This window comes from Cebus imitator, unplaced genomic scaffold (genome assembly GCF_001604975.1).
Source record: "Cebus imitator isolate Cc_AM_T3 unplaced genomic scaffold, Cebus_imitator-1.0 Scaffold194, whole genome shotgun sequence".
NCBI lineage: Eukaryota > Metazoa > Chordata > Mammalia > Primates > Cebidae > Cebus > Cebus imitator.
In genome coordinates, this window is record NW_016107509.1 from 955,925 (window position 1) to 972,508 (window position 16,584).

The window sequence follows — 16,584 nt, forward strand, 5'->3', positions numbered from 1 at the left end:
AAAAAAAAAAAAAAAATTCACCAATCATCAGGAAAATCCAAATTCAATACATAAAATATCACTTCACACCTGTTAGAATGTTTATTATAAAAAAAGACTAAAAATGACCAGGTGTGGTGGTTCTCTTGCCTTTACTCCCAGCACTTTGAGAGGCCAAGGCAAGAGCATCACTTAAAACCACAAGTTCGAAACTACCCTGGACAACACAAAGAGATCGTGTCTCTGAAAAAAATTTAAAAATCAGCTAGGTATGGTGGTGGGCACCTGCAGTCTCAACTACTGAGGACTGCTTGAGCCTGGGGTGTCAAGGCTGCAGTGAGCCATGATCGTGCTACTGCACATGCAACAGTATTAAAAAAAAAAAAAGACAAAAAATACCCAGTGTTGGTGAGGATAAAAGGAGAAGGGAATCCTTGCACACTGTTGGTGGGAATGTAAATTAGAGCAGTCATTATGAAAAACAGCACAGAGGTTCTTCAAAAAAATTAGAAATAGGGGACTGTCTGCCTTCAGGCCCTCTCTCACACAGAGGGCTACCCACTTCGGGTTCAATCCCCTCTCATGTCAAGAGCTGTTCTGTCACTCAATAAAACCCTTCTCTGCCTTCCTTAAAAAAAAAAAAAAAAGGATTAAAAATAAGTACTATCTTATAAACCAGTAATCCTAGTATGGGTATATATCCAAAGAAAATGAAATTAGTATGTCAGAAAGACAACTGCACTCACATGTTTACTGCAACACTACTCACAACAGCCAAGATATAGAATCAATCAAAGTGTCTATCAGTGATGAATGGATAAAGAAAATATGGTACATATACACAACAGAATACTATTCCGCCACAAACAGAAGGAAATCTTGCCATTTACAACATGGATAAACCTGGCAGATATTATGTTAAGAGAAAAAAGCCAGACACAGAAGCCAAATACTATACAATTTCACTCATATATAGAATCTAAAAAAGCTGATCTCACAGAATAGAGAGTAGTAGAATGATGGTTGCCAGGGGCTGAGGCAGTTGGGGGTGGGGGCTGGGGGGATGCTAGCCAAAGAATACAAAATTTCAGTTAGAATAAGTCCCAGGGATCTAGTGTAAAACATGGTGACTATAGTTAATAATAATGTATTGCATTCTTGAAAATCACTATGAGAATAAAATTTTAAGTGCTCTCATCACAAAAAGGTTTAAGTATGTGAGGTAATATGTGTTAATTCGCTCAACTGAGTGATTCCATAATATATATGTATTTTAAAACATCATGTGGTACATGATAAACATTTACAATTTGGGGGGGTTTCTGTTGCTGTTTTTTGTTTTGAGACAGGGTCTTGCTCTGTCACCCAGGCAGGAGTGCAGTGGCGCGATCATAGCTCACTGTAGCCTTGAACTCCTAGGCTCACACAATCCTCCCACCTCAGATTTCCTAGTGGGTAGGACTACAGACACACATCACCATTTCTGTCTAAATTTTTATTTTATTTTTTTGTAGAGAGAGGGTCTTGCTATGTTGCCCAAGCAGATTTCGAACTCCTGGCCTCAAGCAATTCTCCTGCCTCAGCCTCTCAAAGTGCTGGGATTACACACACGAGACACTGTGCCAGCCACAATTGTTATTTGTCTTTTAAAAAACAAAAATTTGTAAACTGAATCTCCAATAAGAGCTTCTTACATTTAATAAATGCCCATGACAAACACTTGCATAAGAAAACTAGCTTGCCTCTCCAACTACACTTTAAATTCCTTGGAAACAAGAGCCATGCTTTATTTTTCTATACCATGTAACTCACTATCTGCAATGTTAGATACTCATCAAATAATGAATAAATATTTTAAATTAAATTTTTAAAATTCGATATTTTAAGCCTTCAAGGACACTTTTAGTAAAATAAAAAGTTCTTTTAAGCTTCACTAACATCAAGATACAAAATATAGAAATTTCAATGTTCTAAAAGGATAATATTTTGTAGATATAAGAGTTTTTAATTAAATTTATTTTTAAGATTATGACCAAATCCAAAAACTATGGGTAGATACCACCATAATTAAAACCCCCAAGATATAAAAAGGATTTTTATTATCACTGTCATTACAAAATACTATTTACAAAATGAAAGAGGTTCTGTTAATTGAGTCAAAGAAATCCAGAACATAATGTGCTTGTATAGACAATTCAAAATAACACCCTCTTGACAAGTTTTTGAGTAGTTCTTTTATTCCCTTCTGAGTTCTCAAATCCACTAAAACATAAACTATTGCTTATCTCCCTAGAGTTATCTACTATAGAACAATTAATCAACTCCAACTTCCCTGTTAGATTAAGAAGTAATTTAGAAACTTACCAAACCATTCCCAACAATATCCTTTTTGAACAAATAATATCTTATTGCCCTTCAATTGCATCACTCTTAACTGTTACTTGAATAAGTGAAATATTTATTGGGTACCCAACTCAAGTACTAAATTTGGGGAAAAAAAAAAAAAAAAAGATAATAAGATCCAGACCCTACCCTCAAAGAATGTAAACTCTAATGAGGGTGGTTAAGAAAAGTGCATGAAAGTACAATACAGGAAATGTCATTAGACAGATTCAGAAAAAGTTCTCCTAGGTGTTGATGGGACCTTAAAGGACTTCTATATTAAACTGACTCCATTTTACAGTAGAAACAAAAGTATATACTTACTACAGTTACAAGGCGTTTGCCTCACTTTCCTAAATGTGAATGATGTTCTTAATCCCCTCTTGCTTAAAGTTATGTCTCCAACATCACTGGTGATAATTCCACTTTTTTGACTTCCAGATGCTTGAACAGTATCAAATTTTCTGCATGTGATTCTAAACAATAGTCAAAAAAATTTACTTAACACTGTATTAATAAAAATATTTCAGTCCTTTAAAAATGTTAACTGAAAAGAGTAAATCTAGAAGAATTTATTACAAATATCTGTTGGATTCTCTGAATTGTCAGACATTGTGGAAAAACAAAGAAATGAAAGTATTTAAGGAAATTATCAAGATAATAATATTAAAAGAATGTACAACAAATTATTCCAGGGAAAATAAAATAACAAATATTTAATTAACACCAATTCCAGCACAGATGGGGCCAAAAGGAAACAAATAGATGGTAAATTTAAACTCATTGTCAGTAATATATTAAATGTAAAAGTATTAAAAACTCTAATTAAAGAACAAAGATTACTGGACTGGATTTTTAAAAATTAAATACAACTACATGGTGACTACAAGAGACATACCTTAAATATAAGCACAGAAAATTGTTGAAAATATATATATGTAACACACAAAATAAATATTTTACATATAGTAAGCAAAACCAAAAGAAAGGTGATTAGAAATACTAATCAAAGTAGACTTTAAGGAAATAGTCTACTTTTTACTAAATATAAAAACAGACAGAACAGTAACTCCAACAAAAAGATACAAAATCCTATACATTTGTATGCATCTAAGTAATAATACAGTCTTAAAATACATAAAGCAAAAAGTAAAAAAAAAAAAAAAACCAGGAGAAAAAAAACAGGAGAAATACATAAATACATGATTANAAAAAAAAAAAAAAAACAGGAGAAATACATAAATACATGATTATCACTGGAGTTTTTAATACATCTTTCTCAGTAACTGAAATTTAGTTAAGGTTCAAAATTATTGACATCAGAAAACCATAGATAATGGAACAAGAAAGCATATAATTCAATCTTAAATTGGGTAATATTGATAAGTAAAACAAAGATTGAAAGTAAAAAGGAGGCTGAGCAGAGTGGCTCATGCCTATCTATAATCCCAGCACTTCAGGAGGCCGAGGTGGGAGGATTGCTTGAGCTCAGAAGCTCGAGACCAGCTTGGACAACATAATGGGACCTTGTCTGCACAAAAAATTAGAAAAGAAATTAGCCAAACATGGTGGCACACACCTGTAGTCCCAGTTACCCAGGTGGCTGAGGTGGAAATATCCCTTGAGGCCAGGAGGTTGAGACTGCAGTGAGCTATGATTGTGCCACTGCACTCCAGCCTAGGTGACAAAGTGATACCCAGTCTCGAAAATGAAAAATAAAAATAAAAGTAAGTAAGTACAAGCCATTGGACTGTAAGAAGGCATGAAGAGGATTCACTGGGGTAAGATCAAATTTTTGAATGAGAAAAAGGATTTGGTAGAAAAATAATGCCCTTTTTAAAGTTCAATTTCCACATAGTGAAATACACAGATCATAATTGTAGAGTTCAATTAGTTTTGACAAATATATATGTGCATTTAACCACCACATTAAGATATAGAACACTTCCATCATCCAAGGAAATTCCCTTGTACCCTCTTCAAGTCAATCCTTCCCACCTTGAAGCAACTACTGTTCTGATTTCTATCAGCATAATTTTGTCTATTCTTGAACTTCATAAACAGTTAGTGCTATTTTGTGTCTGGCTTTATCCACTCAACATAATGATTTTGAGACTCATCCATGTTGAGCATATCAGTAGTTGGTTGTCCTTTTATTACGAAGTAATATTCCAGAACATGACACAACTTATCAAAAATCTCATGTCGATGGATATTTTGGTGTCCACAGTTTGGTACTATTACAAATAAAGCTTCTGTGCACATTCTTATATACATCATTTTCGGATATATAGTTTTACTACTCTTGGGTAAATACCTAGGACTCAAATTGGTGGGTTTTAAGAAGTAATAAAGAGTGAAATTGGTGGGTCATAAGGTAAGAAACTTCTAGTTTTCCAAAGTAGTTATATAATGTTACACTCCAACCAGCAACATATGAAAGAGTTCCAGGCTGCTTAACTTTCTCACCAAGACTTGGTATTTTCTGAGTTTTAAATATTAGCCATTTTAGTGAGAGATATGTGGTATGAAATTGTGGTTTTATTATTTATCTGATGACTAATGATGTTATATATCTTTTTATGTGCTTATTAGACATGCATAGATCCTTTTTTGATGAAGGATCTGCTCAACTCTTTGGCCCAATTCCTTGTTAGATAGAAATAAATAAAGATATGGATGTAAACAGAAATACATAGCAGATATTTTCTCCCCATGTGTGGCTGCCTTCTCATTTTCTTAATGGTATCTTTAATTTATTATTTCTTAATAGTAAGTATGTTATTAAATCTCTCTTTAAAAGAACTTTGGCTACCCCAAGTTCACAAAAATATTTTTTTAGAATTTCTTTTAAGCCATTTTATAGTTTTTGCTTTTACATTTAAATCTATGATCTACCTCGTACTAATTTTTGTGAATGGTATGAGGTAGACTAAAGGTCCATTTTATTTCCACATGGATATTCAGTTGCTCCAGCACCATTAGATGAAAAATTTCCTTTCCACACTTAATTACATTGGTATCTTTGACAAAAATCAACTGACTATGTATATGTGGAGCTATCTCTGGATATAATCTGTCCCACTGATCTGTCTCTCTGTACAATAATACTATTTTGATTATATAGTTGTATAGTTAAGTCTTAAACATCAGGCAGAATAAATCCCCTAACATTGCTTCAAGATTGTTTTGACAATCGCATTTCCTTATACATTTTAGAATCAGTTTGTCAATTTTGACAAATAAGTCCTTTTAGAGTTTTAATGAGAATAACACTGTCTCCATATATTTTGGGGACAACTGATATATTAACCATATTAAGTTTCCTATCCATAGGAAACTATGGATAGCAATAATTTTCCTATAATTTTCAGTCTATATGTGTTGTATTTCTTTTAAAAACTTATTCCCAAGACTCAGATCTTCTTAGGCCAAGTTTTCTGCTTCATTTACTCTAGGCAAGGTTATCTCTCTATGGAAGTAGGCTTCTTCATATTCATAAGGAATGTACTGAGCCTGAAAGATCTCAGCAAATTATATAAAATTATAATTTTTCTTTTTTGAGATGGAGTTTCGTTGTTGTTGCCCAGGCTGAAGTGCAATGGTGTGATCTCGGCTAACCACAACCTCCGCCTGCCCTCACCCCCACCTACCCTCGGGTTCAAGTGATTCTCCTGCCTCAGCCTTCTGAGTAACTGGGATTACAGGCATGCACCACCACGCCCAGCTAATTCTATATTTTTAGCAGACCAGGGTTTCTCCATGTTGGTCAGGCTGGTCTCAAACTCCCAACCTCAGGTGATCGCCCTCCTGGGCCTCCCAAAGTGCTGGGATTACGGGCATGAGCCACTGTGCCTGGCCTTAAAATTACCATTTTTTACTTAAGTTGTTGATACCTCTTTACTATAATAAAAGCCAGGTAATCTAGAAAGAGAAATGTTGACCTAAAATTGATTTGATCCTAAAATGAAAAATATAATGTACTTCAGTTCTCAACTTTCATCTTGTCATTGCTATATTTCACTCCATCTGTTATAAGAAACAAAATTTCAAGCCAATTGTTTTTTAAACACCCCAGTAAATTAATTCTGAGTACTAGAAAGAAAATATTTATGAGTCTTGATGCTATTTTAAATAGCAAGGTAGAGAATGGCTCTTTTTAAAACGCCTGTGCTAAAGGCAATTTTTTAGAGGTGAAAGCAAGCAATCATTGCCTAAATTTATATTACTGTTATTCTAATAGCTATAAATGATTAAAACTATGGAACTAAACAAAGTCAAGATATTTTAGAGGAATAAGTCTCTTGAAGCCCTTGTTAGCAAACTAATTCCTCTTTTGAAGAGTAAGTCATTCTTTGTTATGGCTTTAAGTCAATTACTTCACTTCTCAAAAGTTACACCTTAGGCAAAGGCCAAGGAGTTCCTAACTGCTTTTCCAACAATCTCAAATGTTTAAGAACAGGTAACATATGTTAAAGTAATGATTTATTTAAACATTGCTAAACACTGTTTTCCCTCTGCACTCAAATTCTAATCAAATTGGGGCAATATTAAATAAGATTATAAAAAGAGTTTTTTAGATTTAAATAACAATTCAATATAATAGAAGAGACATCTCAAAGTAATAGAAAACAATACAGACTTTAAAAGTTAAGATAAGGAATAAATTATTTCAAGTTTATGTAGTCAGGACAGATTTATAAATTATGAAGGAAGTAAAAAAGCTATATGTTAACAGATACAGGGCTGGCAAAGGTGTGAAGGCTAGAAGGCACAGTATAAGTTCAGAGAAAAGGGAACAAACAAATTTAGCCCTAATATCATTGGTAAGAACGCAAATTCTGAAACCAGACTGCCTGGCTTCTGAGCTTGGCTCTGCGACTTACTGCTTTGTGACTTTGTACAAGTTACTTAACTTGTTTATGCTCCAATTTCCTTCAAACATAAAGACAAAACCATGGAACAAACTTGTCACTGTGATAGTGTAAGTTAAATAAGTTAATATATGTAAAGTTTTTAGAACAATGCCTGACACAAGGACAATGCTCCAGAAATAATTTAAAAGGAGCATTCACATAATCTCATAAAATAATGCTTCCTGGGGCCAGTCAGATGGCATAAATAAATGAAACAGGTGAACTTGTTTAGAAATATATTGTTTGCCATTACACACAGAGGATAAATTTTCATTTCAACACAGAGCAGAGTGTTCTGCTCTTTTTTCTTGAAACATACATTCTCATTCAGTCTTTCTATCTCCTACTTTTAATACAGAAATGAGTTCAAGAAATACTCAATTTTCATTTAACTCTAAGATAAAAACAATAGTACACGCACAGTGTTAAATGACAGCTGATGCTCAGCCTTAGATGAAGGAGTAACAGAAGGAATGGGAACTGTAGGGAACTGGAGAAGTAGGCCCCCACCGAAAGAATGCTAGTGATAAATACTTTCAGGTACTGCTGCCAAGCAATACTAAGGTTCAATGTTGTCAGATCTTCTCAATTTCTCAAGAGAAGCTGAAAATTCAAAATTTTATGTGAAAGCTCCTAATTTTTATATGCAGAAAATTGAAAAAAACAAACTGCCACCATGTGGACAACTATTGCACCGGCCAAATAGAAATGCCTGACTGTGAGTTTACCCCTGTGCTGCCAGTCTTCACTTCTGATTTAGGGTATGATGGCTAGAATAGTAAATTTAAACTTGAACAAATTCAAGTTAGATTGAGGTATCTGGAATTAAAATTACAAGGCAGTGTTAACTTTTTTCAATCCATGTCCCTCTATAATGCTTTCTAGTGCTTTGTTTTTCAGCATAGAAATCAAAAAGTTTTATCAAGGCTTACTTCCTGTAATTTATATGCATTTTAAGTGTATTAAATATGCTTTTCCAATCTATTCTCCTTTCTACCCAAAGATTCTGATAAACCTCTCAGTGGCTGGTATAGCATTTGTTAGATGTCACTCTCTCTCTCTTTATTGCCTCTGGTCTCTTTGCCTCCTTCCCTCCCTCCCCCATTTCCCCATCTCTCTCTCTCTTCCTAACACACACACACACACACACACACACACACACACGCACACACACACAGTCACGTTACAGGCAATGTGTATCAATGGCAGCCTTCAAAAATAATACTGAGGGTTTTTTCCCTGAAAATACTGCAGAGAATTCTGACTCCAGGGCAAATATTAAAAATAAATATTACCTATAATCTAACTTTCCAGAAACAACTCTATTAACATTTAATAGTACAACATGCTTTCAGTAAGAGAATAATGTGATCAAATGTTGTTTTAGAAAAAAATTAATCTGTACCATTACCAGAATAGATTAAAATATTTTCACAATATATATATATGAAAAGTAATTTCTTATTTTGTACTTGTTGTAATATTATTACTCTTTAGAAGTTTAAACATTAGTGATAGCAAAAATGCTTGAATCCAGAAAAGAAAATGTCGTTATTCTCAAAATTCCAAGACCTGAAATTAATGGATCACATCATCATTTTTTTTTTTTTTTCATTTTAAGTGCACAAAATCAGGTCATCATTTTTTAATGGCTCACATTAGGACAGGTTACAAACTCATTTACATGTTCATTTCCTTGAATTTTTATAAAAATATGTCAGCTAAAATCTCCAAGAAGAACAGAATTAATAAGTTCAGAACTCAGCAGTATTTTAAGGGACAATATACGTAAATTTCAGCAGTGTAATGGTCTCTCCTCAAAAGGCCAAAGATGTATCCCTACCAGAAGCACATACTCATTTATTTAGATTTTTATTTAATCAAATAAACTCAAATTGCAGAACATTCTACAACACAATTGGCCTCCTCAAGAGAGTCAATGTAATTAAGTGCAAACAAAAGTTAAGAAACTGTTTCAAACAAAAGACTAAACAGAATTGACAAGACTTAATGTGGGATCGCAAACTGAATCCTGGATCAGAAAGAATGCTTAAAGTACTATAACATTTAACTAGCAACATTTGAATATGGATTGTATAAGAGTATAGTAAGAGTTATTTTGTCAATGTTGAATTTGGCACTGCACTGTGGTTTTATAGAACAGAGATTGGCAAACTTTTTCTGTAAAGGGCCAGAGAGTGAATATTTTAGGCACTAGGGGCCACATATAGTCTCTGTCAAATATTCTTGTTTTTTTCTTTTACAATCTTTAAAAAGGTAAAAACCATTCTTAGCTCAAGAGCAGTACAAAAACAGTCTGAGAACTAAATGTGGCCCACCAGCCAGAGTTTGACAATCTCTGACATACACAATGTCCTTGTTCTTAGCAAATACACAATGAAGCACGGAAGAGTAAGCCATAATGTCTGTAACTTACTCTAAAATGATTCAGTAAAAATAATAACATGTGAGACAGAAATAAAAAATGTCCCAAATGTTCAAAATCGGTAAATGCAGGTGAAAGATGAAAGAAGTTCACTGTACAATGCTTGCAACTTTGCTATAAATTTAAATTTTTTTCCAAGTAAAAAGGTAATGTTTAACAAAAATCAAACTATAGATTTATGCCCCTAGGAGTTTTGAACCCAGAAGCCTCAATCTGCAGGCACAGGGCATGGTCCCTGTGGCTCAGACAAAGAAGAATGAGAAGTCTCATAAAGTAAAAAGAGTCCTGTCATATTTCAGTACATACCCATGGGTCCAAAGGTATCTAGATTCTCCAGTCATCACAAGCAAACTCCGACGTGGCAACATAACTGGCACTGTGATACCATCTGGGTGCTTAAAATCCATGACAATCTTGAAGCAAAGACAAAAGCATAAAGATGAAGGCAAAATTTCATATACTCCAAGGATAAGAATGATTAATACAGTTTGGCTATTTTTCTGGGCTTACAGAGATTAAAACATAATAATGCTTAGAGAAAAGCATAGCACCATGGTTCTCAAACTTTACTGTACATGAAAATCAACTAAATGACAAAAAACCACATTTCATCCACAGAGATTCAGAATCAGCACGTCTGAAGTAAGAAATGTACATACCTAATAATCAACCCAAGAAATTATAAAGCAGGGGGTCTCAGGTCGCACCATAGAAAACAGCAGGGTAGAGGTCAAACTCAGAGACTTTGCAGCTGAAACACTCATGTCCTGGTTCTTCTATTTATTAGCCACGTGACACAGGACAAGCCATTAACCCCACTCTGTCTCTCAACTCTTACAGCATTTTATGTAAATTATATAGACAGTTATATAGATAATCACAATACCTGGCACACAGTATAACAAATACACAAAAAGTAACTACCGTTTTTTATTATTCATAGAATTAATCCAAGAAGAAATAACTATTAAATGCACACTCTCTTATAATCCATTACATTATATGAGATTTTGCACTTTTAAAGTCATGCAACACACTAGAATCAGAGGCTGATAGAGTCAATCAAAGAAAACATTTTCAGCAATTTTTCCTAAGTTATGCTCATATATTATTCTGAATAGCAAACTATAAAGATAAAATATCCAAGAAAATGTTTCTGTCCTAGGAATCCATCAAAAACCAAAGACTTCAGTCTAAAAATAGCAGCAGCTGTCAAATATGAATTTAAAAGGTTTACCACAGGGCTGAAAACTATTCCTTTAAGTGAACAAATCAATCCATTTGAAAAATAGATATGACAACCAACTATAAGTGGGATGAAAAGAATTTGGCATAGTACCTTTCTTAAAGGTAAACTTGCACAGTACCTGGCACAAAGCATTCAACAAATGTTAGCTACTATTACTATTAATAGTAATATTAGCTCAAATTAGATGACACACATGAAAATTCTCTGTAAACTATAAAATAAAGTATACAGAGCTAAAATCATTTTCTTCCTTTCTAACCTATCCTTCCAATCTAAGTATGGAAAATAATGTAAGGTGGTAGAGTTTAGTTTCCTAACAGTTATCTGTTCCAAATGTCTACATATAATTTCATATAGTCAAACTCTGAAAGCATTCGAAACACCGGAGATTAATTCTGAAGTTTTTAGAGACGAAGTATATTGATACCTGCAAATTTCTTAAACTGTATAAATAAAAGATGAACCAATAAACAGATAGAGGGATGAGGAGATGGTTAGATTATTTGGTAAAGCAAGTATATTAAAATGTTACTTGTGCAATCTAGGTAGTAGACATATAGGTATTTACTGTACAATTCTTCAACTTTTCTATATGAAAATATTCATAATTGGCTGGGCGCAGTGGCTCACGCCTGTAATCCCAGCACTTTGGGAGGTCGAGCTGGGTGGATCACTTGAGGTCAGGAGTTTGAGACCAGCCTGGCCAACATGGAGAAACCTTGTCTCTGCTAAAAATACAAAAAATTAGCTGGCATGGTGGTGGGCACCTGTAATCCCAGCTACTTGAGAGGCTGAGGTAGGAGAATTGGTTGAATCTGGGAGGCAGAGGTTGCAGTGAGCTTAGCTCACACCACTGCACTCCAGCCTGGGCAGCAGAGCAAGACACCGTCTTGAAAAAATATATACATATATTCATAATAAGTTGTTGGGGTGAAACGGGAAAACCACAGTGGCCCATTTTAAAACCAGTTTATATAGGTTTCAATTTTCTTACTAGAAGCTAAGTCCCACACATAGGAAAGAATAATGAGCATATTTATTATTAGAGACAATTATCTGTGGCTTAAAGGAAATCCATGTCCGGATATCCAGATGAAAACCGTCATGATGGGAAAATATTCTAGAAGACTAGACTCTAACTCATTAAACAAATATTTATTAATCATTGGGTGAGACCTCAAAGGCTACAATAGTGAAGAGAGACAAGCTCTATGCCTATGTAGAAGTTACACATTTTGGCTAATATGCAACACATTTTACAAATGCACAATACATATGTATTTGTGAAATTCAAATATATTTCCTCCTATCAACAAAGAGTAATGATTTCCAAATAGGCAAATTTCAGTATAAACAAATGATTAGAACTCACAAGAGGAATATGAATATGATATTAATTAATTCAGAAACACTTGTCCTGGCATATACAAGCCAAGTTTCAAGGAAGAAAAATACACAACAAAATAAGCTAAATGTTATCAAGTATATTTAAAAATGTACAGAATACTGGCCAGATAAGGTGGCTCACACCTGTAAAACCAGCACTTTGGGAGGCCAAGGCGGATGGATCATTTGAGGTCAGGAGTTCGAGACCAGCCTGGCCAACATGGCAAAACCCCATTTCTACTAAAAATACAAAAATTAGCCAGGTGTGGTGGTGTGTGCCTGTAATCCCAGCAACTGAGAGGCTGAGACATGAGAATTGCTTGAAACTGGGAGGTGGAGTTTGCAGTGAGCTGAGATCATGCCACTGCACTCCAGCCTGGATAACAGAGTGAGACTCTGTCTCAAAAAAAAAAAAAAAAAAAAAAAAAAATTGTCCTTCCTGCTGCATCTTGCTGAGTACCTACTTTGTAAAACATTACATTTTAGGACTAGTTACCATTAGGCCAATTAACTCATCCCATATTTTGTATCAAAATAAAAAATCTATTCATTCATATATTCAAGAAAAAATTATTTTATGATTTTGTGTCAGATATGAAAATACAAAATGAACTAAATCCTTCAAACGTACACTGTGGGTATTACTTTTCTAATAATTGTTCTTAAAAACTATTAAGCAAAATAATAGTTTTAAAATTTAAAAATCTCAATATAAAAATCATATGATCAAGACATGTACTTTTAAAATACATTTTTAAATGAATGAATGAAATACAGAAAAACTAAGAGAAAAAATAAAATACCCAACTTTCCAGAGATAACCATCTCTATTAACATTCAGGTTTATTTTTTCTAGGTATTTCTCTAGGTATTTTTTAAAAAACTTCATTTCCATCTTTATTTTTTAGATAGAGTCTTGTTACATTGCCCAGATGGGCTCAAAGGATCCTCTCCTCTGCCTCAGTATCCCAGGTAGGTGGGACTACAGGCATGCACTACTACCCCTGTCAAAATGTTTGTCATTGAACACACCTTTTATGAAATATGGCATCTTGCTATTTTCATTTAATATTAATACAGTATAATAAACACTACTCATGTCTAAAATATCATTTTAATGGCTGCAAAATAGTCTATCATATGGCTGTACCTTAATATTCATACTGTCAGATGTGTAAGGTATTTATAATTTTTATAATAGTGTTTTCATGTACAACTTAAACCTTTATCATAATTTCTCTTAGAATAAGAGTTATCAGGCCAAAGGATATGAATAATTTGAAAGTTCTTAATATAGAGAAATAAACTGCTTTCAAATAACTGTACACTCCTCCTAGTAGTATGCGACTATTTGATCATATTTTCACCAACACAGGGACATGATTTTCTTTTAAAATCTTAGTTTCATAGATATACACCACGGAATACTACTCAGCCATAAAAAGGAACAAAATAATGGCATTCACAGCAACCTGGATGGAACTGGAGACCATTATTCTAAGTAACTCAAGAATGGAAAACCAAATATCCTAAGTTTTCGCTTATAACTGGGAGCTAAGCTATGAGGATGCAAAGGCGTAAGAACGATATAATGGACTTTGGGGACTCACGGGGAAGGTTGGGGCAGGGGGTGAGAGATAAAAGACTACACATTGGATACAGTGTACACTGCTTGGTTGCTGGGTGCACCAAAACCTCAGATATCACCACTAAAAAATAGATCCATGTAACCAAAAACCACCTGTTCCCCAAAAACTATTGAAATAAATTTATTTTTTTAAAAATCTTAATTTCAAAATACAAATAAATCATACATTATTGCTTTAATTTGCAAATAACTGCAAGCTTAAATTGCAAATCATTCCCAATTGTTATATTTTTATTATGGCTATTTAATATGTAGAAGTTTTCGGGGCCAGCTTTGTGGACATACAACCTGTGTCCAGAGCTCTATGTACAGAAGGGTCCCACATTAGGATTAATGCTTTGCTGTCACTATTCTGAAATTCTTTTTTTTTTTTTTTCTGAGTTTCTTTTTCTTTCCTGAGAATCTCCTTTTCTTAATTAATAGGAGTATTCTTCTGTATCAAACTGACAGTTCCTCATCTTTTTTTTTCAACAGGCTTTTGGGGAATAGGTGGTGTTTGGTTACACGGATCAGTTTTTTAGTGGTGATTTCTGAGATTTTGGTGCCCCATCACCCAAGCAGTGTACACTGTACCCAATGTGTAGTCTTTTATCCCTCACCCCCCACCTTTTCTCCTAAGTCCCCAAAGTCCATTGTATCATTCTTATGCCTTTGCATTCTCATATCTTAGCTCCCGTTTAGGAGTGAGAACATACGACGTTTGGTTTTCCATTCCTGGGTTATTTCACTTAGAATAATGGTCTCCAATTCCATCCAGGTTGCTGTGAATGCCATTATTTTGTTCCTTTTTATCGCTAAGAAGTATTCCATCATCTATATATACCATATTTTCTTTATCCACTCGTTGACTGATGGGCATTTTAGCTGGTTCCATATTTTTGCAACTGCAAATGGTACTGCTATAAACATGTGTGTGCAATTATCTTTTTTATATAATAACTTCTTTTCTTCTGGGTAGCTATGCAGGAGTGGAACTGCTGGATCAAATCGTAGATCAACTTTTAGTTCTTTAAGGAATCTTCACACTGTTTTTCGTAGTGATTGTACTAGCTTACATTCTCACCAACAGTGTAAAAGTGCTCCCTTTTACCACATCCCTGCCACAATCTATTATTTTTTTTATTATGGCCATTCTTGCAGGAGTGAGGTGGCATTGCATTGTGGTTTTGATTTGCATTCCCCTGATAATTAGTGATGTTGAGCATTTTTTCATGTTTGTTGGCCATTTGTATATCTTCTTTTAAGAATTGCCTATTCATGTCCTTAGCCCACTTTTTGATGGGATTTTTTTCTTGCTGATTGAAATTCTTATCTTTGAACTTGTGTTAAATGAAGTCTGATGTAACAATGGATAATGTGCATGAGCAAGGAGATACATGCAACATGCTTGTCCACAGTTCCTTGAGGCCCATTTGGGCAATGAGTCCACAATATCCCATGAACACAGAAAGTGTGACAGCACACGGAGACTCAGCGTACAAAGTAAGCCCTTTATGACTACCACTGAGTGAGAGGGTACACTGAGCCTCGAGGGGCCGCCAGAACTTGCTTCAAATGCAGAAAGAAGACAATGGTGCTATAAGAAACACAAGCAACCAAGTGTTAAATTAAATTTTGCCTTAAGTTGCCTCCTTCTACGTACAGCCTAAAGGTTTCTTCATACATAGTGAGCTGTAATCTAACTGGATGTCTAAACAGACTGCTACCTACTCTTTTACCAGTCACTGAGTTTCACCCAATAAAGGTGGACATTTGTTCAGACAATGTCCAAATAAGGCAAATGCCAAGCTGTAACTAAGCCAGCTGTTTCTATACCTCACTTCCATTTTCTGTATGTCACTTTACTTTTTCTGTCCATAAATTCTTTCCAACCACTCGGCAGCACTGGAGTCTCCCTAACCTACTCTCGTTCAGGGAGTTACCCGATTTATGAATCATTCATTGCACAATTAAGCTTGTTTAAATTTAACTTGTCTAAAGTGTTTAACACAAGGAACCCTACCATCATATCCTTTCTTATTCATGTTACTTCCATGTGTTTGCTAATCACTTAACAGTGAAAATGATGATGTAGAAAAACAGAGAATGACAGGACAACCTGAAGGCTGAAAGAGCGAGCTCAAAGTAGCAGATTAGTGCAACAAGCCAGAAATGAAAGTTGATCACTTATTGTGATATAAGAGTATAAACAAGGGTCTAAAACCAAGGGAAGCACCAACTTCCTCTAGTCCCATGTTTCTCCACTGAACATTGCATGCATCAAGAGTGAGGTGGATCATTGTGAATATGGGGATTGTCTCACTGCTGAGGGAGCCCTGAATGAAGCGCTCCAGCAGTTTTATAAACTCAGCGGTCAGGGGAAGGGTGAGGGGGAAGGACTACGAGTTGAAAAGTAACTAGTACTAAGTCAGAGTAAGGAAAATGTCTTTGAGGTTTCCAACTCCTCCCTCCACAAAAAGGCCTTGGCAGAGGTGCCTGAAGAGGACCTCAGCCAAAGACTAGATAAAGAGATTGAGAAAAGAAGGTGTCTGGGCTAGGAACGTAAACAGGCATAAGAGCATGACTAGCCAGGGAGGTC

General features: G+C 34.7%; 1 protein-coding gene across 4 annotated transcripts in view; it reads right to left on the minus strand.

The window, feature by feature from the left end:
- Positions 1-16,584, minus strand: part of ALKBH8 (alkB homolog 8, tRNA methyltransferase) — a 62,892-nt gene that overhangs the window by 19,251 nt on the left and 27,057 nt on the right. For all 4 annotated transcript variants that reach the window (XM_017547047.2, XM_037745201.1, XM_017547048.2 and 1 more), the window contains exons 8-9: positions 10,030-10,136; positions 2,686-2,837 (exon numbers count right to left, since the gene is read on the minus strand). In XM_017547047.2, coding sequence (XP_017402536.1) covers positions 2,686-2,837; positions 10,030-10,136 — 259 coding nt within the window. The remainder of the gene's footprint in view (positions 1-2,685; positions 2,838-10,029; positions 10,137-16,584) is intronic.